This window comes from Manis pentadactyla, chromosome 1, assembly GCF_030020395.1.
Source record: "Manis pentadactyla isolate mManPen7 chromosome 1, mManPen7.hap1, whole genome shotgun sequence".
Taxonomy (NCBI): Eukaryota; Metazoa; Chordata; class Mammalia; order Pholidota; family Manidae; genus Manis; species Manis pentadactyla.
In genome coordinates, this window is record NC_080019.1 from 81,891,429 (window position 1) to 81,914,539 (window position 23,111).

At 41.7% G+C, this 23,111-nt stretch overlaps 1 protein-coding gene across 1 annotated transcript; it reads left to right on the top strand.

The window, feature by feature from the left end:
* The first annotated feature begins 225 nt into the window (after positions 1–225).
* On the top strand, positions 226–23,058 carry TM4SF4 (transmembrane 4 L six family member 4). The gene is made up of 5 exons (XM_036896395.2): positions 226–652; positions 1,388–1,477; positions 12,163–12,299; positions 20,076–20,265; positions 22,419–23,058. Exons 1-5 carry the CDS (start codon positions 479–481, stop codon positions 22,434–22,436), a joined length of 609 nt encoding a protein of 202 aa, XP_036752290.1. The 5' UTR covers positions 226–478; the 3' UTR covers positions 22,437–23,058.
* Positions 23,059–23,111: the final 53 nt, after the last annotated feature.

Sequence of the window (23,111 nt, forward strand, 5' to 3'; positions counted from 1 at the left end):
ATTAAGTACTTGGGAGATAACTCAATTACACAGTGCTTTATGAAGAGCCTGGGAGAAATATTTCCTCATCCAGGCAGGGGCATTGTCAGATTAGAGGTGCAGTGGTTCTAAGCCCTGTTTGTTCCAGCTCTGCGTTTGATTGCAGCAATGTGTCTTGTCTGTGCTGGTGGATTATTAACAGAGGTTGTTGGTCTCCATGGCAAGATGATTGCTCTGAAGGTAATCTCATTTATGGGGGTGCAAAAAAAACCACCAAGGACTCCAGCTCAGGGAGAATGCATAAATGCCCATCACTATCGTGGTTCTGCTATTTTTGAGAAGCTGAATCAAGTCCAAGGACACAGTTCGCAGCCTGAGTTGCTTCTCAGCTCCAAAATACGGACTGAACTGTGGACGGTTACAGTGACGCTCTGACTGACAACTTTTAAGAGATTCTGTGAAGGAGGCAGCGAGGGGACCTGCACTGCGCCTGCCCAGCATGTGCACCGGGGGCTGCGCCAAGTGCCTGGGGGCCACCCTCATTCCCCTCTCCCTGTTTGGCTTCTTGGCTAACATCCTGCTATTTTTCCCTGGAGGAAAAGTGATAGACAACAACGACTACCTGTCTGATGAGGTCTGGTTTTTCGGAGGAATATTAGGAAGCGGGGTCTTGGTGAGTACGGGAGCCTTAAAATCCCCCTGAAGGAGATTTTCACCCCATCCTTTCAAACCCGGGTACTTACTGTGCGGGAAGATACTTAGTCGCTAACAAGAGCCCAGGCATGCTGGGATAAAAAGCCAGTGCCTCAGTTTTCCCCTTTCTCCTTTAGGACCTGACAAGGGCACGTCCACTAAGTGTACTAAGTGGCTAATCCTTAAGCTTCGGCAGGCTGTTCTCATGGGTCAGTTGAATTCCATGGACCAAACTGAGAGCCACGTTAACTTCTTTATTCTAACAAGATAGTGCTGGGGTGGGTGGGGAGAGGGCTGGACACACACTTTCTAGCAAATTGACTGAAAACCACCAAGAGAAGCAGGTGTCAGTGGATGTCTCTTCCACGCCTGCACTAATGATTTATTAACCCCTTATTGCTAATAAAGGTTGAGAATCTCCAGAGAGAGAGAGATTCACTTTTCATGCGACTCGGAGACATGTTCTTTTCCTTTACCCTATGCCACCAATGTAAACGGAAACTCAGGGTGTCAGATCCTGAAATCTTGCCTCACTGCAGCGAGGCCAAATGAAACCTAAAAGCTTGATATCACTGAGCAGCTGTGCCCTGTTCGTTGCTGCTCTGCCCGCGGCCCCCACGTCCCACGTCCCAGTGCAGCCCCTCACACAGCCAGGCAGGCTCAGGGTCGCCCTTCCCACGCGGGACCCCCTCTGAGGTGCTTCTCTTGCCGGCAGATGATCTTCCCCGCGCTGGTGTTCTTGGGCTTGAAGAACAATGACTGCTGTGGGTGCTGCGGCAACGAGAGCTGTGGGAAGCGATTCGCGGTGAGTCCCGGGGTGGGGGCGGCCGCCGGAGTCAATCCAGCGTGCGCTGGCTCCGTGGGCTGGGCATGCGGGCAAGTTACCAGCCCCAGGCAAGACTCTGGGGCAGCTGCACAGGGAGAAAGATGGATTCTTGCTGGGACAAATGACAATAGTAATACATTTTAAAGGCCAATGCCCTCATATGTACAGTGTATGAATACCATTTTAGATTTGACTAACAGGCTGGGATATCAGAGCTGGAAGACTGGAGTAGTGCATGTAAAGAATGCAGGCTAGGAAGGCAGAGATAGGGGCTGTGCCTCTCCCTCTGCCACCAAGAGGCCCTGAGACCTTGGACAAGTCATTTCCCTTCCCTGGCAATGGCTACCAGATGGTAAGTAAACTCCCTCTCCCCGTAGCCCCCATAATGCCCCATCCGTACCACTGCCAGGTTCACTACCTCAGTGCCCAGCACTTCCCCACTTCTACCTGGATTTTGCCTCAGGACTTCAGTTTATCCATCTAGAGAGATTAGGCATCACCATTCCAGGGTGGGGTAAAGAATGCTGTCATGTGGGCCTGGATCATGTTTCTACAACTGATAAATTATTGTTCAGCTCTCTGCCTCCCTTTGCTCATCCGGAAAATGGGAAAGTTAGACTAGACCAGAATTTCCCAAATATGGGACAAACAATTCTGTTGCACAGATGTGCTACACCTTCCAATAACATAGAAAGCTTTTCCCTTCTTCAATTCTCCTTCAATTCTTTTGCTTCTATCAAGAAAAAAAATCTTATTTCAATGGAAACAAGGCTTTACCATTTCTAAGCCTTCAGAATCTTTCTAACGAAAGAAGAACACATCTTAGACTCTGGGAATGAACCAACATTAACTAAAAATTCAACAATACTGTATGTTGCTAATGATACTAGTTCTTCACTCAGACTCGTGATATAAATTATTAAAATAGAGAACTGACTTAGAGAAAAATATTGAGTTCAGGTACCTTGATGTGGCAAAAATGAAGAAGGCTGAACTGGAATTATTGGCTAGATGATAAATAAAGCCAGCTCCTGCTCTAATTTCCTGAAGTTTAATTGTCCATCTGAGAGATTCATGAATACAGATGATGAACTATACAGGTTTATTTTTAACTTCTTAGAGGGAAAGGTATAGCTTTTCATTCTGAAACAATCATTTCTAACATTTCTTTCTCATCAATATTTGCTTAGTATTCAATAAAAAATATGTTTTAAGCATATATGAAGGGCTGAGGCTGGTGCACTGCACACACAATTATGATTTTCATTGTGTGATTAAAGATCATTCAAGAATGTTCTCGTCTTCCTAACACCATCATGAATCCCAAGTAAACATTATTATAAAAACATTTAAAATCATTATTTACAAAAAGGTGTAAAAATTAACCACAATTTTTTGATAGACTTATGTAGGATGTTATGTATCATATGATATTTGTGTATAATTAATTATAAAGGAAAGAAAGAAATATATAACTCATTTTCCCCTTGAAATGCAATCTCATTATACCTTGTGGACTTTGGGGGAAAGAGTTGGAGATAAGAATTTGAAAAAGAATTAGCAATTAAGGAAATTGGGTGAAAGGAAAAAAGGAGTTATTCCTTAGAAATCTAACAGCTCATTCCCTGGTGCTTAATAGAAGGCTTAAGGTTAACCAGTATACAATGAGGGTTTTTGTTCATTTATTGTTTTTAGGTTTAGATACAACCATAGTGAGAACTGAAATAATGTTCAAAGTATTATGTTAAACCTATCTGTTAATTCGATTTAAATGAAGCCCAGAAGAAGGCAAAATGTCATGTTTATACAAGCACAGTGGGGTCGATCGATCTGAAACATTTGATCTGCCCAATTCAAGTTGCCTGTGTGGGCACCCTGGCCCTGCAGGTGGGATCTGCCCCTGGTGTGAGCTGAGGACTCCCCCAAACTCCGGCAGTGCCCACCGAGAACCAGCTCTGCCACACTGAGACCGAGGCCCCTGGCACAGCTGCTGTGGCCCAGGGGCAGCACACTGCAGGTGGCCAGCACAAGGATTTCTTCATTTTGGTTTGTTTGTTCGTTAATCAGCCCCCAGTGTTTAAAAATAGAGATTTCACAAAAATGTAGAGATATCTCACTAGTTTTTCAAAAAATAAAAAGTGAATCTGGCACTCTTGGACCTGCATTTTGGTACAATGGCCTGCGCAGGCGTACTGAGGGCTTCGCAGGTTCCTGCCCCACCCCTAAAGGCCACTGAGTTCATGCCCCTGCTTTAGGGCCGGGTCTCCTTAATGTCTGGAGGCTCTGGAGCACCGAGCAATAATCATTTTTTTAAGGAAAGGTATTTACAGACATTTTGCCAGAGAAGAAGGAAAAAGCTGTGGCATAATTTGATCGGTACTACAATGCTGAAGATTTGGATGATTTTTCAAAGGCTCACTGCATTTCCCTCAAGGTGCTTAAGGAACACTGGGCTTCTGTGGAACAGTGCTAAAGAAATCCTGTGGGTAGAAGGGCCTGTGAGGCAGAAACAGAGCAGGCCAAGGGCTGCTGGGCTAAATCCTACATTTCCACAGTCTCGCTCTCTCTCATTTCCCGACCTCTCCCTCTCTCTCTGGTCTCTTCCTTGCTATCTTCCTGGAATATCCCCCAGAAGTCAGCTGCATCCTTCTCTTTTCTTTCTTTGGGTGATAAAATAGGATATAGGAATGATAGAAGCAGGATGTGAGGGCTGTAGAGATAAAGCAAGACTATCAGCTGGAAAAAGATCTTGAGATTATCTAATTGATAGTTTCAGGGTGAAATTAGAAAATGGAGGTGAGCTCTCCTTGGGGACATAGCAAGACAGAAGCCAGAAGTTTTAGAAAGTGACAAATACCATATGATTTCACTTACATGGGAAATCTAAAAAAATAAAACAAAACAGACATAGACACAAATATAGAGAAGAAAACTGGTGGTTACTGAGGGGCGGTATGTGGCAGGGCAGATAGGTGAAATACGTGAAGGGGGAAAACATCTGAATTATAAATAAGTCACAGGGATAAAAAGTACAGAATAGGGAATATTCATCAATAATATTGTAATAACTTTGTGTGGTGACACATGGGTAACTACACTTACATGGTATTTTGTAATATATATATAATTGTCAGATCACTATGGTGTATACCTGAAACCAATATAATATTCTATGTCAACTCTACTTCAATAAACAAATAAGGTAAATGACAGATTTTTTTCTGTCTTCAGTAAACAAAAAAGGTAAAAATCTGTGAGAGGAGGAATACATTGAAGGTGGGCTTTTCAAACCTCTGAAACAGGTTTTTTTTCATATCTCAGCCTCTTCCCCACATACTGGAGGTTCTTAGTGTCTCCTAGCAGCTAATCTGTGGCTAGTCAAGCTCTCCAGCCCTCGAATCCTTTAAAAAAAAAATTGATCTCTCAAAGTCCAATAGGACAGCTAATTAATTTTATCAACACATTTATGTTAGTATGTGCTTTAGTAAGAGCCTTTAGAAGACCTTGGTCTTGACTCAAAGAAGTGTCATTAATAATGGCACTGCAGGTAGATTGCCTTGATAAAGGAGATATTTAGGGGCAGGCAGATATTTCAGCATGCTTAAATCATATCAGGTAGATAAAGGCCCACCCCACCCACAGGCAGGGCCAGAGGGCTGACAGGCCTGTTGAGAAGGAAGATCTCCGACGGCCGTCACCCAGTCTGTGCGTTGTAATCAACAGATTCCCGCGCCCAGCTCAGCAGTGCCCCCTAGGGACGCCTCCTGTGTGAGCACTTCTGGAGCGAGCATCTCCCGAAGCCAAAGCCCTGACATTTTACCTCTGCATCTCTTGGAATGACAGCCAGTTTGAGGGGGGTTTAAGAAAGACAGTTTTATGAAAAAATAGATTATCTTGAAAGAAGAAATAAATAACCCTATTTCTTCACTGAATGAGTTTATGCTTCAAAACTCTCTGCTGTAAAAGGGATCATGGCAGTTGCTGCCTTTCATAAGGACATTGCAAAGATTGGGGGAAGGTGTGGCAAGCATTAGTGCACAGGTAAAGGAGAGTAGTCCCGAGTGCCTGGGGTACTGAGGACACACAGGTCCTCCATAAATACTTGTTAAGATTAATGAAGTAACAGAATGCTCGGGAGTGATTTCTGAGGATTTCCATACTTTACTGGGCTCAGTTCTTACACTAACCCTGTAAGTTAGTGTGGGTAGAAATTGCAGTATTTCCAGAATCTCTTGCCTCACCCTAGTGCATCTCCATATCAATAGGTGTTTCCAAGGGGTAAAGAAAAGTAGTCCATCTCCCTATTAATAGGTGATTACAAGGGTAAGGGGAGGGAGTGTATAACTGGACCAGAGAAGTTTGGTGAGGCCCCTTTTTTGCAGGTGGGTGGTGAGAGACACAGGCAAGCAGAAGTGGATGACTGCTTGTAAGCAATAAATAGGTTTCTCCCACTTTATTTCTCCCTTTGACTGATTTTGGTTTCAAAGGTAATTTGTCCTGGGCTGGGAGAAAGATTCCTGGCCCCCATTGCCCTGGAGTTACAGTCAGTCATTAAACTCCTGTTTTACAAATAGGGAAACTGAGGCACATGCAGGTTAAGTTTCTGACCAGCACACCCCACCCCACCAAACCAACCTCCTTCTAAAGCCTGGACAAAACAGAAATATAGGGCATTAACATTGTAAGGGAAGAAAAGCTTCAGGTAATCCCTCTGTATCTCTTAGAATACTTGCTAAGGAGGAACCTTCATGCCTACCAGGGTTTTTCCCCTAACATGTTGCTACTACATAAGAATCTAAAAACCACGTCCCCAAACCACCCACTTTTCCTCCCTTCCCAGCCCCTGTGCCTCCTCATGTGGGTGGGCTGACACAAGTACACACCTGACCAAGGACACAGCAGGGACAATGACAGAGCTGGGATCCCACCCCACAACATATGCCTCCAGTCCCAACAGAGAGGGAAGTCTTAAAGCTGACAATGGTGAATTCAAGGGGTCTGATGAGTAAGCGTTTTTATCTTCCATTTCAAGGGAAGTTTTTACAGCATATACATAAACCACATTTCTGTAGCACTGTGAGCAAAACGTGTGCTGAGCAACCGTAAGAAAGTTAGCCTGTTTACATTTATTTTTTCTGCCCAGATTTATGCTTTCTGTAGAAAGTAAGAGTGCATGAGAATGATAATATTAGGATATAATAATGACATTAATCAAGTGCTTTGTTAATGCCATAGGAAATTATCCAAAACTTGGAAGCAGGCAAAAGCAATTTCTAGCCATCCTATCATTAATTTCTGGGCGTTATCTAACAGCCTTCCCCACCTAGGGGTTATCTGATTTTCTAGACATGTGTACTTTTGATTCCCTATTTATTACTGATTGGGCTATCTCATATATTATGACCTCCCTGAGGTAGGTTTATTATGGAGCCTTATTTTACAGGAGAGAAAAATGGAGATCTTAGAAAGATTAACTTTCCAAGGTTATAAAGGAGGAGCCAGGACACAGACCCAGACCCACCTGCCTATACCCTGTGCCCGCAACCAGTACACAGTAGCGTCCCCTCTGTGCTATTTATTCACTTAGACTAGGAAGCTTATGTCCATTGTACAAAAACTACAGAGGAAGCCTCACATTCCTGACTCCAGAGTCTGGCAACAACTCTCCCTAGAGCTTAACACTATTCCTGATTTTTGTGTTTCCTTCCAGAAATATTCCAGGCCTTTGCCTGTTTACTTTAAATAACACCAGCTGAGAGTGTCAACTCCCTAAAATATGCAACATGATCTCAGTAAGTTTTCTTTTAACATGAAAAACTTTGTATCATGAAACCTATGATAAATTAATTATTCCATACTGGTTTAAGTCTGATAATATCTCCGAGATGTGAATTGGGCTTTGGAATGTGAAATAACTCGAAGCCGAGTGACATAAAGTGTACCTTGTTTCATGTGGCTGATTCATTCTGGAAAAGTTATGAAGAATCTATTTAGGGTGTTTGTTTTATTTACTTAAAGTGAGATATTTCAAATTGAATTACAAAAACTGAACATACAACCTGTAGCTTGAGGAAATTGTAACCTGGTGCCATATTTTCTTCAAATAGTTTTGTAAGGAAAGAAAACATTATCCATTCAGTTGAGAGTCATTGTGTTCCTCTTCTCTATCACATTTCCCTTCCTCCTAAGAGTAACAGTAATCATGAATTCAGAGCCGACCACGTCCATGCATTTTTTTTTACTTTTACTACCCAAAATCAGTTTTTCAGTGTCCTAGACTATGCTGTCCAATATACTAGCCACTATCCACACATGGCTATTGAGCACGTGGAAGGTGACTAATTTAAATTGAGATGTACCATAAGTATAAAATACCAGATTTCAAAGAATTAGTTCAAAAAATAACATAAAATATCTCACTAGTAATTTTTATATTGATTATATGCTGAGTGATATTGTTTTGTGTATGTTGAGTTAAAGAAAATATATTATGAATATCAACCTCACCTGCTCTTTTTTCTTTTTTAATGGTGATTATTATATAATTTTAAATGACATATATGGTTTGCATTACATTTCATTGGACAGGGCTAATTTAAAGGAGCTTACAAAGGGGACTCTTTTGTAAAGGGAAAGATCATCTCATTAGTATTTTATGTTAACCTGGTTTTTCATTTACTTAGACTTGCCAAAATGAGAAATGTTTGCATTTGCACTTACTTTTTGTGTCTTTAAGCACTTGCCTGCTAAAATGTTCCAGGAGTGTGACCTAAAGTCCTTTACTCACTCACATAGCAGGAATTGCACAAGTCAGATTTCTCCTCTCACAACCAGCCAATGGATATTGAAATCCTGGTTTGTTTTAGCTGAAGGGATCTTCTAGAACCACCCGCCTTTCTTCTGTTTACCACAGGTACCTGAGACTGAAGAAGCAGGGGCCTCAGTGATGTGACAGGGTGGAACCCAGGTCTCCTCAAACTCCCAAATTGACTTCCTGGAAATACAATTTTCCTTTTTCATTACAGCAATTTTAGCTACTTGCATATTATTAATCAGCAACTTAATGACTCCTGACTAATAATTAGAACTCAAGATCAGAAAGTCAAGTAAACAAAAATATTTTTTTTCTTAGATGTTCTATTTCTGTGGAAGAACCAATATCATTCATAGGGAAACTTTTAAATAACAGAATATCTGATGCTACTGGGCTGTGTGTCAAGGGTGTATTTGACAGGGTGGAAGGCATAGGACACTGGGCTGAGAAGAAGACCTTGGTTCTTAATCTAGAGCAGCCACCTTTTGAATGTGTAACCTTCTAGATTGAAAAAGCAAGTTGATTAAGCATGGGCCTTGGAAGCATTTGGCCCCGCATTGGTCCCAGTTCTACCTCTTTACTATTTGCTTCACTTATAGCAACTATCTGAATTTCTGGTCGTCTCAGTTTCCTGTCTAGAAAATGTAGATAGTAATACCCACCTCACAGATTTGTTGAGAGCATTAAATGAGATAATTCATCTAAGGCTTTCATTGAATGGAGCTATTTTTATTAGTTAGAAAGTGAGATGATTGTACTAGATGATTTTGAGATTTTTCTTTTTTACAAAAATATAATTATAAGAATGTTTGACCATTTATTTAGTAGAAATTCTGCTGTGTGAAGACTTCTAACCAGTTTAAAGTTATGAGAGACCCTTCCTTCACAGTATCTGTTTTTCACTAAGATAACCCAATCCATCTCTAAAGACCACATAGCAACAAATGTTTGCAGACCACTCAGCCTAATGTCGAAAGGACAAGGAGTAACAGAAGAAACTGAGCTGAATGTAAGCTTTCAATGGCTGTACTGGAACTTTCTGGTCACTCCTGGAGTTATTACCCGCTGTGTCTAACCAAACAGCAAGGTAGCTGGAACGCGGAGGTGACTCAGAGACAGAGAATTAGCCAGATAAGCTGTCGCTAAAAATTGGAGCAGCATTTCCCATAGCATGTTTTCATTAAGAACACGTGGGAAAACAATCGTTGGTTCCAATGAAATTGGAAAACTGCAAATCACCATATATAGCCAAATATAAGGCAAAAATGATTACAAACCATCTCTTTTTTTCCCCACAAAAAAGTTGCAAAAACAGCTCTTTGACTAACATTACTATACAAACATATTTTAATCACATTCTATAAAATAATTTTAATATATTGATTTTGAAATATGACTCCCCCCATTTATTGCTAAATGTATTCATGCTTCTTTGACATCAATATTTTGGCTACTACCAAAGAGCTTTTGAGCCACCGAAAGTTTCCCACAGACCATTTCCTTCCGTTTAAGTTGGCACACGTGAAGTTGGCATCCTAGTCACAGAGGATGCTGTCAGTGGCAATTTCACTTGGTCACAGATATCAATTCACGTAAGACAGTTTCAGACACTCCCTTTATAGGTTTTATTCATGATCCTTCAATGATAAACACCAAGAGTGCCCATTTTAGAGTGCCCTAAAAGGCTTGTTAACTATAATATTCAGAGCTACGAATTGTAAGGTCAGCTTTCCAAGAACAAGTCTGTGTTAAGAAAAATATTTTTAAACGATTCTTTCAGCTAACGTTAGATGGGCCTGTTTCTGACTAATGTCTTCCCACGTAGTACTTGGTTGTTCACAGTAAAGTATTTGAGAAAGTGCTCTGTTGCCTGACAGATGAAATAAGGACTCAACTCTAAGGCAATTCCCTCACTTCTCAGGGATAATTTGAGAGCTAATAATTTAGTTTATATTTCAGCAAATATAGTATATCCCCTTCTTGGGGTCCATACACTTTAGCATATCACAAAAATTCTTAAAAGTACAATAGGAGTGAAAGAGTTAACTTTATATAATCCAGCAATTTCCAAAATTATTTAACTAGACATCCTTTGGAAAAGAGATTACCTATTCTAACATAAATTGGCTAAAATTTTCATTTACTTCTGATCTTGATTATATTTACAAATGTAATGATGATAATGGATTTAGGATACCCTAGACACAAAAATGAATGGGAAAAACCTAAGTAATGAGTAATAAGAAACCTGAGTGATTGAAAATATTCAACAAGTAGTTACACAATGCCTTTGATAAGCTAGAAAGGAGAAAAACGGTATAGGTGGTGGTAGAGGTGAAGCAATGACCTAATTTCAAATAATTCATTGCCCATGACTGCAGAGAGCTTGTGCTCTGGCTGGGGAAGACAAACATTAAAAGCTATGCATTAATGTGTTGTAGACACTGTGCTGTATAGAAGTTTCTACAGTCCAGAGTACTGGGGATGGGATATATGCAGGAGGGACAAGTCAGTTCTACATGGGAAGTCAGCTAAGGCTTCATAAGACATGGGGCCTGAGCTCAGTCTTGGAAAATTGCACCAAAAATACATTTATATATGATATGAAAACAAATACCAGCTTAAGTGGAACTCCATCATTACATAGACTCCAATTTCCTGGGCACCATCAGGCCCTCTCCACCCCCAAATACCACCCCACCCTGCTCTGCTCCAAATATATACTGTGATAAGACTGAGGGTAATTCACAAAGGGGAAGGGGGAATACCTGCCATTTAACTTAGGTTATCACATGTAGTTTTCACAACAGACCATATATCCCTAAGAGTCTGGGGATATAACCAATTTGCAGAGTCATCACACAGAGGAAAGTAGCAAAGCTGAGATTTGAGCCTGGCCCACTAACATTTAAACTCTTATACTTTGCACTGCACCTTCATGTCACCAAAGTAATAGAGGCAATAATTTTCCATTTCTATTTCTAAAATTATTAATGTGTCCGTGTTACTCCCTAATTACTGTTTAGAAATGGACATTGCATCTCTGGGCCAAATTTTTTTCATCCATAAGAGAGAGTTAGTCTGGATGGGCTCCAGGATTATTTCTGTCTTTCATATTCTATAATTCCACTTTGATTTTATAATTACAAAAAGAAAGATGCTAGTACAATCAATTTTTTACTGATTAATCTCTGTCATATCAAAATATTGAAAAGATCTGGAGTTGTTGGGCTTGTTTAATTCAAAGAAGAGAAAACTTTCAGAGGATGGAAGGGGTGGAGAGATGTAAAATATGGAAGATACAAAGCAACCTCAGATATTTTAAAAGATGCTGCCACATGGAAGAGAAATTGGACTTAATCTTTTTGACCTCAAAGAGTGTAACTAGAACCACTGAGGGGAGATTCTGGACTTCTACACTTTCTCATAAACAGAACCCAACACATGAAACCAGAGTGACTTAGCATCGGAGAGATAATTGGACCAGAAATTAAGATCATTTCCAATTCTAAGATTCTTTCATTCTGTAATAAACTGGCCTTCCACATTAGCCCTGTAGAGGAGATTCCATCCTTAACAAGGTTTAGAACCATGGTTCTAAGTTATCAAACTATAATGAACCCTTCAGTCATCAATAAGTAGATGAAAAAGATATGGTGATGGGATGAAAAGGGGGACACGAGACACCAAAATTCATTCTAGGAGACCCCACAGGCTCCATCCCTTACAAAGACTGGCTCCTACCCTGTAACTTCCCTGGAGTCACCATGCTCAAAAGCAGGTTGGTTGTTTATGTTGACTGTCACCTCTGGGCCACCCGAAGGACCTGACTGTCTCTCTCCTCTTTCAGATGTTCACTTCCACAATATTTGCTGTGATTGGATTCCTGGGTGCTGGCTACTCATTTGTCATCTCAGCTGTCTCAATCAACAAAGGTCCTAAATGTCTCATGGACAATGGCATGTGGGGCTACCCCTTCCACTCCGGGTAAGGTATACCCTGCAGGGGCCACCTGTCACCCCTGGGGAATGGCCAGGTAACCTTCCCCAGGGGAGACACTGCTCATGTCTTGTCACCTTCATTTTACAAGTCCCAGGCAGGTTGCAGAGCAGGAGTTGTAAAGTGAAGTTGCACAAGATCTCACCTCTGATTATTCTTGACAGACACCAGGAGAAATAACTGAAAGAGGGCACCTCAGCTGGCCTGAGAGAAGATTTGTGGTGTTGTTACTCATATCAAACATTTATTAGCAGTCATATGAGGCAACTTATAATGTTAATAAACAGAAAGTAGTAGCTACTATTGAAAAACTTACACTAGAAAAAGAGGAGGATTACTCACCAACAGAGCTCAGAGGCTTTCACTGATACCCCAAGAGGTCAACTGAACAATGTCTTAAGTGGCAAATTTTAAAAAATGGTGATTCTTCATAAGAGTTCATGTTAATGGAACTCGTTAAAATAATACTTCATATTTTCATGGAACTTTATAGTTGATAAAGAACTCTTTTTTTGGCCCCTCCCACAAAAAATTTATAATTATTTAATCTCCACAACAATCCAAGGCAGGCTTAATAAATTTGGCTTAATAAAAAGTCACACCATTAGTTGGGGGCAGAGGCAGGGTTCAGACCCATGCCTTCCGATTTCAAGTCTTTGTCTTTTTGTATTACGCATCTTTCTGCCCCTAGACTGTACTGTCCAATGTAGTAGCCATATGTAGCTATTTAAAGTTAAATTCATTTAAATGAAATTAAGTTAAAAATTCCTCGATCCCACAAGGCATATTTCAAGTTCTCAGTAGCTGCATGTGTCTAGTAGCAAACTGTGTTGAATGTTGCAGATCTTGGACACCTCCCTCATCCCAGACAGTATACTAGACAGTGCAGCATGAGATTCTAACTTTCAGGAGGGCGTGGATGTGTAGGGGTCAGGAAGGATGTTTATTGGGTCCTCCTATGCATGGAGATGGCTCCATGCCTTAAAAAATCTGTGAGACACTAATTTATTAATTCACACCCCTATTTATTAATTTACAATGATAGCCCAAAGAACCTCAAGAGCAGGCTTCAGATGGTAGAGATGGAAGGTTCTGATACTGTTATGATATGTTCTGATATGATATGAAGGTTCTTAGTCGGCTCATAAGTGTTTCATGTCAAATACCCCCAACATACTCTGTAGTTAAATAAATTCTCTAATATCCTCATATCACCTGCAGAGATTCCCACAAGCATTGATTTTACGGGGTGTGTCTCACTGCAGCCTTTTTGCTCCCTGGCAGCCCTCATCTTATTGGGCAGCACTTGGGCCCTCTTGCTATGGGGTTGGCTTATGTGACCATAGAAATCAGACACTAGAAGGCAGATCCGTCTCCTCAGGTTCTTCGGATGGCTCACTCTCTCCCATGTTGAGGTGTGTCTGTGAAGCCACAGATTATATCTTCTTTCAAGGACCCTTCTCTTCATATTTCCATCAACAGCATCAGTGCATTACTAAACATATTTTTCTATTTCTCTTACGTGAATGGTACTACACTTGATGAACTTAAAGTCAGTTAGAATAAATCTATGTCCATCACAAAGGAGGAATAAATGCCACAGAAGCTAAGTACCACTCCTCAGCAGGACAATGGTGTCCTATATTGTGACATGAGGTCTAAGAGCCACCGCAGGCACACTCACGCCCTGCTTGGGATGGAATGGCACCAATACCCAAGGTTAGGAGACTGACTGCTAGTCTGTGGGCCACTTCACGAAATGCCAACTTGGGAGAAGGAGAGGATACCGCTTTGCAAAGCACTCTGTTTATCCTTCTGATGAAGCAAATTTTCATTTCCATTCTAGCCATTTATTGCACATTACTCTGTGAAAGATGCTTCCATATATGTTATTTTATCCACTTCTCTCAACAACTCACCCAGCCATTAACCGGTATCAGATTAGAAAGGCTGAAGAATAACAATAGAATTGAGTCAGCTTTGCAGGCAAGTGGGAGCATGGCAGAACTCCCCACCCCCTCTGTTCACTGCATGGCTTTGACAGCTGTTGGGGGAGAAAGGTTTGACCACCTAGACATCTGCACAGTGGCTTCTAACTATAATATGATCAAAAAGCACTGTGTAGGGCTTTCTTACAAAACCAGGTATACTATATTTTGCAGGTGACTTGTAAGGTATTTAAATGTAACTTTGAGCAGTGATTGTTTTTTCCCTCACATGCTGCCTTTAGAATTTAGTCCCACATAAGGGACAAGTGTGCTCTCTGTGCAAGGTGTGAACTGTGGCACAACCGGTGCAGGAAGGGCTTTCAGGAGGCTGGGTCCAGGCGGGTGTGCCTCACTGCAGCCCCTTGCCACCTGGAGGGCTGTCCTCAGCACTCCGCTGCCCCCTCCATCGGCATCCTACCTTCTGAGACAAACTCACATTCCTTTGAGACGTCGTCTCCCACCACTCGTTCCTACCTTCCCTCAGCCTATGGAAGTTCATCTTGAGTTTCTTATAACAATAATTGAAGCCTGTGTTGCCTGGTGTTTTCCAGTTAACAAAGGGCTTTCACCCATCGTGTTTCATTTGAGCCTTACCAGAGGCTTGTGCAGCAAGTAATTCTCCTTCAGAAGTAAGACAGCCGAGGCCCAGAGAGGACAAGCGACTTGCCCGAAGGAATGCTCTTTCTTAATGACTGGAGCTTGAATCCTAGTTTTCTGACTCCAAGACACTGTGCTCTTTCCGCAACACAATTTATGTTGATCATTATCTGCTTTTTTATAAATTCCATCTAGCCGAGCTGAGGGGCCTCTGTCTCCACTCTTTTTATGATTCCACGAACTTTTGTTACCCACTGGATCCCAGTGTATAAGCATTTCAGCCGTTGTCATTGTAGCTGCAAACCAGCCACAGATACACAGCCCCGTAGTGAGTAGGAAGGATTCAATACATGCCTGAGCCCAAGCAGAAGGATCGAGGACAGCTGTCACCCTGTCCTCATTGCAACCTGCAGGGGTGGCCACTGTTCCTGCTGCTGCGTCTTCCTTCCCCTCTCTTCCTTCGTCTCCTTCTCTTTCTTAATGATGAAGGGCTAAGTGGTTTCGCTTGCATTATCTCACCTAATCCTCCTCATAAATCTGAGAAGAATTCTTATCCCTAAAATAGGAAAATGAAATTCCAAAAGGTTTATTTGTCCAGGGCTACACAGCTAGTAAGTAGTAGAAGAAGAATTAAAAATAAACAAAAAACATGGCTAGTACCTACTTTGTGCTGAAGCCTGTCCCAAACTTGGAGCCAAGAAGGCTAGACAGGGTACTTGCCCGGATGATGCCACGGCTGTTGGGGGGACCCTCAGAGCACAGAGAAGGACGGAACAGAGGAGGGCAGGGAAACCCCTCGGCAGGGACGTGTGCTGGTGGTGGCAGATGAGCAGAAGTGCGCCTCCCCTGGCAGGAGGGGGAGCACGCTTCAGGCAGAGAGGAGAGCAAGTCCCAAGGCACCCACCAAAAGGCCCAACACGCTCAGAGAAAGTCAGTGTGTGGCGCAGCCTCAAGCGCAGGGTGAACGTGGCGAGAGGAGCAGCAGGGGTCTCCAGGTAGGGGCTGTGACTGAGAGGCAGGCCAGACCTTCAGACATAAGGGACCACCCAGCATGCCACGACCACTTGGGATTTCCAGGACAATCACAGCGGTAGCGATGTAGAGGACAGAAAATGTGCTCAGCAACTGGGGAGAGAGAAAAGTAGGAGATTGGAGAGCTAGTCCAGATGAGATCGTGAGCATCTGCAAGGCAGTGGGCTTGGGAGAAGCAGACTGCTAAGAAGGACACACATTTCAGAGACTATCCGACATGGAGTCATCAGGACTAGGCATGAGGAGAAAGAGGGAAGGTCATCCAGGCGGACTCTGAGATTTCCAGCTTAGGGCACAAAATCCAGGGTGCTCAATGCCATAGACTTGAGCACTGTTTTCCTCAGAAAGGTCTGTTGGAAATCGTATTAAAAGAGCAAAGACAGTTAACATTTTTCTGTCCTGAGAACCACTAATGAAGCAGCCTAGAAGGAAAAATAAACGTGGGACGTTTTGAGATCTGCCCCTTTGGCTCCCTTTGAAGCAGGACCTCCTCCCATCCAAGGCCATCCTCTCTGAGCCAGTTGGCTGCCTCTCTCTTGACCCTGAAACTGCTGAAAAGGGAAGCAACCCGCACAGGGCATGACGACAGCTGTGGGAGGGAGAGGCAGAGGAAGGACCAGGGACATGCAGCAGTGGGGGTGGGCAGGACGGGGACATAGCCTCACACAGTGCTCCCAGGTCCAGCTGCAGCCCGCACTGGCTCCCCAGGGAGGAGTCCGGTGGTGAGGAGAGCACCCCCCTCACCAAGACACAGCTGCAGACAGTAAGTGCTCCACCTGGACTTCCGATTAGGACCAACTGCGTATTGCACCTCAAAGACTACATATTGCTGGAACCCCATGAGCGGCTTAGGAACACATTCCCTAGAACTGAGAGCCATGTCTCCAACAGGGTGAGATGGGATCGCGCCACGGTTCCCAGCCTTCATGAAGCAGGAAGCACAGATGCCAAGGACTGGCTTTGCCCTTGGCCTGATGGACTTAGGGTCCAGTCACACCTCTGCCCACACCAGTGGTGTGATCTTGTTGATGTATTCACCTCTCAGCTCTTCCTCTGTCAAGTAAGGGTAACAGCAAGATCTACCTCACAGGTTCAGGTGAGAAAGAGATCACGACGTGCATGAAGCACATGGCAAAATTACTGCCACCTACTGCTTGCTGAACATCAGCCTTATTTATTCATTTTTATGAACATAACTCATTACTGTGAATGGAATTCACTATCATGCATTAGAATTTCTAAGATGCTATGCTTGTAAAATGATTTTGTGACTTAATGCTAATCTTTCAACCAGTCACATGAAGGTTACAAGAGAATAATCTCTTTATCATGGTATAGATAAACCTTGATTGACATATTATTATAGATGTATTGTGTAAGTCAAATTTCAACAATATATGATATTTCAAATGTACTAAAAGGATATAATTATTCAAATAGAGGGAGTCTGTGTAAAGGTTAAGAGCATTAGGTTTGGAGTCAGACCAAAGATCAAATCTAGGCACTTCCAGTTAGTAACCTCAATGTTTTCATGTGTGAATGGGTCTAAGTTCATTCATTCAGTGAATATCTCCTGGAGGCTACTCTGTGCCGGGCATTGTTCAAGTAAAGTAGCAGCTCCTCATAGGATTGGGAAAGATTATGTAAAGCAGCTAGCCCAGGGCATGGCACGTGAGCAGGACCAGTACATGATACCTGCTGTTACTTCCTGAACACTCCTTGCCCTGGAACAGGGGACAGAGACAGCAGGCAGAGCCTCTGCCCTTGAGGTGTATGGTCCTGAAGATAACGCAGACATATGGACAGACTTTGGCAGCACAGGGGCCTATGTGCTCTGTACCAACTTGCTGGGAAAAAGGGGTACCAAAGCCAGCTGAGGGCAGGAGAGGCACCAGAAAGTCTGTCCCAGAGTGGGTGGCCCCAGAATTAGCTGGGCAGAGGGTCAGGCAAAGCTTTGCGGCCCCCCTGCTCCTTCCTTCTGCTGCCTTTGTTGCTGGCAAGAAGTGAGTTTCATGAAATCCAACTCTGATGTGGATGGAATTACTGCAGCTCAAGTGCAAATACCCTTCACAATAAGGGGATGCTCTGAAACTCCAGTGAAGTGGACGTACATGGCCGCTCAGTCTGTTGCCTCACAGAATGCGGAAACATGATTAGCTACTTGGGCCATGAATAACTAAGGCACCCTCTCACCTGGAGTTGTGAGAGTTTGTGGAGAGAGAAGGGTCTGGAATGGCTCTCCAGGGTGGTGTGTGAGTACTGAGGCATCTGCTGGAGTGGAGGTGTTCTGAGAAGGTGTCTCCACACACCCAAACTCAATCCTTGCTCCCAAGTTCTCTGTGAGCATTTCACCAATCTCACCATGAAGAGGTGCTGTTGTCTCATGTCTGCACAAACTATTCAGAAGATGGAGATTGCCAATTATTTCATCTGAGAATTTTTCTTTAGAAAATGTGCCAGGAAAATATCGTCTATCTATATATGCATCAAGTTTAGAAATTATAATGACAAAACTACACGGAAACATGCAGAACACAAAGATGAGTGTTTAATAAATAGTAAGTACTGAAAAGAAGTTGTATGTACTCCATAAGGTGTGTTATTTCAGTGAATTCTCACGATTGTGAGGTTGTTCTCAGCCCATTTTATAGATGAAGAATGGATGCTAAGAGGGGTAGGGAAAATAACCTGTATGAGGAAAACATAGCTAGTATGTTCTCTTCGGGACTGTACACCCAGATCCTTCTGAATCCAAAATACCAGGCTTTTCCTTTAGACCAGATTGCTCACATTAAATAAAATAATAATAATCTTATGCTAGGCCCTGTGCTAAGCACTTTACTTGTATTAACTCACTTAATCCTTGTAATAACCCTATGATTTGATAGATAACGTTACTCCCAGTTCACAGACAAGTACACAAGGCATACAAGTAGTGAGCAGCTAGAATCTGTGCTCTTACAGAAAGGTGAATCAATGATATAAACAGTGTTTTATTTTTAAATCAAGAGCAAAATTGGCTTCTTTATTCCTTCTGTTCTATTAAACTCCAGGGCATCTTCCATCATTTCAAAGATTTTTCAAAATCTTAATACAGAATGTACTTAAAATACATGTGTACTGATTCCCTTGAGAATTCATCAAAAACAGGGGTTACCAAAAAAATCTGAAACAATAATGTGGATGTTAATTTAGTAACCAGATGGCAAGTTTCCCATCGAGGCCTTGAAAGGATAGTGGATGCCTAAAGAAGATGGAGAGACCGATCTGTGGCTCTAAGAATGTGAGAAGAAATTATAATAACCCACAGAATTTACCCACTTCACTCTCATTTTTGTCTTAAAGATAGCATACTTGACATTTCTCCTTTGAGGCACAATGAATTTATGTTGCAGTGGACTCCTGATATGTACATTTAATAAACATATTGTGGTTTCTCTTATTTCATAGTTTTTGTTACATGTGTATTAAGGCAGCAGATTATGTCTTCCTTTTAGTTAATTAAATCTTTTGTATGTGGAATCCCTACATGTTAACCAAATACAGCCAAGTCAAATTCACAATTGGGCTAGCATCAGGCCTTAAAGAAATCTAGCTCTTCCCTTTAAGTATATGACCCAATTGTAGTGTACATAACTTCAGATGGTCACTAGACTTGACAGATAATTTGTCAAGGATCCAAATGTTCCCTGATGGCAATAGATAGGAAAAAGCCCAAGAACATTTGAGAGATTCTACTCATGGAGACTCATTTTCCTGGCCCCATAATAGATATTGGATTTACCCATCTCCTTGGTCAGCTCACAAAATCACTCTGTCAGTTAGTAACTGTGTGACCTTGGGATCACTTAACATCTCTATGCCTTAATGCCCTTAGTTGTGAAATAGAAAAAAAGAACTATAAGGTTTCTATGAGAAATAAACAAGTGAAAATTTGGGAAATGCATAGAACAGAGTCTAGCACATAGTATGTACTCAATAAAGATGTTAGGTTTGTATTTTAAATTGTTGTTATGGGATATTTTTCATATGGAGCTTTCATTTTGGATGGAAAATAGTGCTTTACAAGATCATTATGGAGACTTTCTACTCTAGGGTATTGTACACTTTCTACAAATGTTCCCTTTCTTCTTCACGTCCCCAACAGGGATTACCTCAACGATGAAGCCTTATGGGTCAAGTGCCGGGATCCTGTCAATGTGGTTCCCTGGAATCTGACCCTCTTCTCCATCCTGCTGGTCATAGGAGTGATCCAGATGCTTCTCTGTGCCATCCAGGTGGTCAATGGCCTCCTGGGAACCCTGTGTGGAGACTGCCAGTGTTGTGGCTGCTGCGGGGTAAGTGGAGTCTTTGTCCTTTCTTCTCAGCATGCAGGAGGCCACATCAGACTACCAGCACTAGGTAGCAGCTGCAGAGAACCAGAGGCAGGCTGGGAAGTCCAGGCCACGGTCCCTATCAGCTCAGGGAGACAGTGACATTGTATCACTGGAACCCAGTTCTGCTCTCTGAGCATGTTCACACACCCAGGCTGAAGATGGCCAAAGCTTCCAGTCTCACACCCAGTGACTGTGAATGTGAGGCAAAAGACTCCATATACACACAGAAGAGTACAATAATGTTTATGTGAAGGTCCCTAGAAGTGGGCATTTGTCTTATGCACATATTGTCAACAATGACATGTGGTCTGGCCCAAAATGTTCTCATTATTTCCTAAGTAGATCTAGACAATAGGTCAAACTTCCCAAGCAACCTATGAACATGCTTCAGAATATTTTCTTTTTCCTGGAAAAGAACAAACATACTAGTGCAAAACCTGTATTTTAATATTTCTGATACAGAAGAGAGAAATAGTTCCTAAGTGGGTAGAAAAAAAAACAAAGGAAATCACTGAGGACTTAGTCTCCAAACATGATTGTAAATTATCAACAGCAATATAAAAAAAAAGCAAACCTATGGGCTGTAAGAAAATGTGATTTTTTTTCAACTAACAACCAAACTAGATCAGGCAATTATTCATACACACACACACACAGTTATTGAAAAACACTAATATATGAGGAAAAAAATTTAACAGAACTCAAGAGTTCCCTAATTGGGGAATTATGTAAATAAATGTAAGTAAAGGTCTACCTACATAATATAACATGCTCCAATCTCAAATGATTCAAATAATTTTCTTTAAATTTCTAACAAGCGTTATATGCCTATACTTCAAAAATTCAGTGTGTATATGAGTATACACACAGAAATATAAGTGTATTAGTTGGAAAATCTGCATCCTGCCCTGGTCTTCTGTTCATCCATTTCCCCAGCTCTCTACTCGGGGAAGTTTCCATAATTTCTTATATATCCTCCCAGTGATTCTTTTTTATTGCTTTCATTTCCCTTTCCTTCCTCCTTCCTTGTTCTCCAACTTTTTATTTGGAAAACTTCAAACCTATATAACATTTAAAAGAACAGTATAGTGAATGCCTACATGTTTCCACCTAGATCCACAAATTGTTAATATTTGCTCTCTCTCTTTCTCAACCATTGGCAAGTAGTTTGTAGACATCATGACATCATGAAATTTCAGCACTGATTACTTCAGTGTACATGAGAGCTGCATTAAAAAACAAAATCAGTCTGCTAAGGATTCCTTTCTTGTAGGCAGCTTGCCTCTCATACAGCTGGTCAGCACCCCTCCCGCCGGGGGGACACTGTGGGAAGCCAGACTCTTGGCCTCGGTCTGCGACCCAAGCAAGCTGCCTAACTTCTCACAGTCTTAGTTGGCCCAACTGCCTTTTGCCAAACTACAGAAAGTGTGCAGATCAATGTCAATCCATTCAGGCAGAAAGTATTTAATGAGAGGTTCCTGAGCCTGGCACAGTCCTTAAATGAGGTCATAAATGGAAACAGGCCATAAAATACAAGTTAAGAGACCTGGGTTGGATGCCAGCTTTGTGGTCTTGACCACGTAGGTGCCCTCCACTGCTTCTCTGTCTATAAAATGTGGTTATTAAACTTACTTCCTAAGGTTGCTGACTGAGTGTCTAACTTGGAGTGATAAATATGCATCCATTTCAGCAATTAGAAGGCTCAGCACATTGTATTAGTTATTATTTCCTGGGAGTATGAAAATTGGTGTGGCAGCGTAGCTTTGAGGGAAAGAGCACAGTCTCTGGGCTCATCTTGCCCAGGTTCAGGTCCCTGCTCCTCTGCTTATTAGATATGGCTTTGCTGCATACCTTGGGTTCTCTGTGCCTCTTATCAAAATTATTTGTAATAATAAGTGATGTCAAATAAAACGAAGCTTCAACTCCCACGACTAAACACAGGTAAGTGACAGATTACAGCCCTGAAACAAAGTCAGAAAAATACACAAAATATTCAATAGGTAACTAATAAGGGGCAAAAGTAATCAGGAATAAGAGGGTGATGGGGAGGGAAAAGGAAGGGAGAAGAAACAAATAAAAGAATGACGTGATAATTAACTTTTTCTACCTTCTAGGGAGATGGACCAGTTTAAACCTCTGTGATGAGCTGCTTTAACTGGACAGCGACAGCATATAGGAAGAGACATTAAGTTTATTCTCCTCTTTTTGGGGTTGTCAGTTCCTGTCTGCTTCCTAACTCACAAAGCTGAGGGAAGGCAGAGTTATTCCTCCTCCTTTCTGAACAGCTTAGCTCAATCTAGAATTTTATGTTACTAACAAATAAAAAATGGTTTAGCCACTTAAGTTAGATTGATAAATCTTTCAAATTAGCTTCCTTTTAGAATTGAAGAGCATGTTCCGAGCAACTTTTTCATAATTTCTTCTTTAAGAATGAAAAATGTGCAAAATCATATGTACTGCCACACTGCTTGTTTATATATAGAGATGTTTATATCCTTGTAAGTCCTATATAATTCAAAGGAGGAAAGCACGTTTAGAATGAGAAACTAAGACCAATTTTTTTTTCCATGTTTATGGGAAAAGAGAATGACTGATGTATCCTAAATAATTTTTACTTAGTGTCTTTTTGGCTAACATGTTTGAATTACTTACAACTAGTCTTTTAAACCTGTTACCGTTTGCAAGCTTTCCTTTTGTATACTAAATTAAAATAATAATTCAGAGGTAATATAATAAAGTTTGTTTTGATAGGGAGGGGCAAAAGATTGAATTAATAACACCCTCTTTTCATCTTTTCTACAAATGCT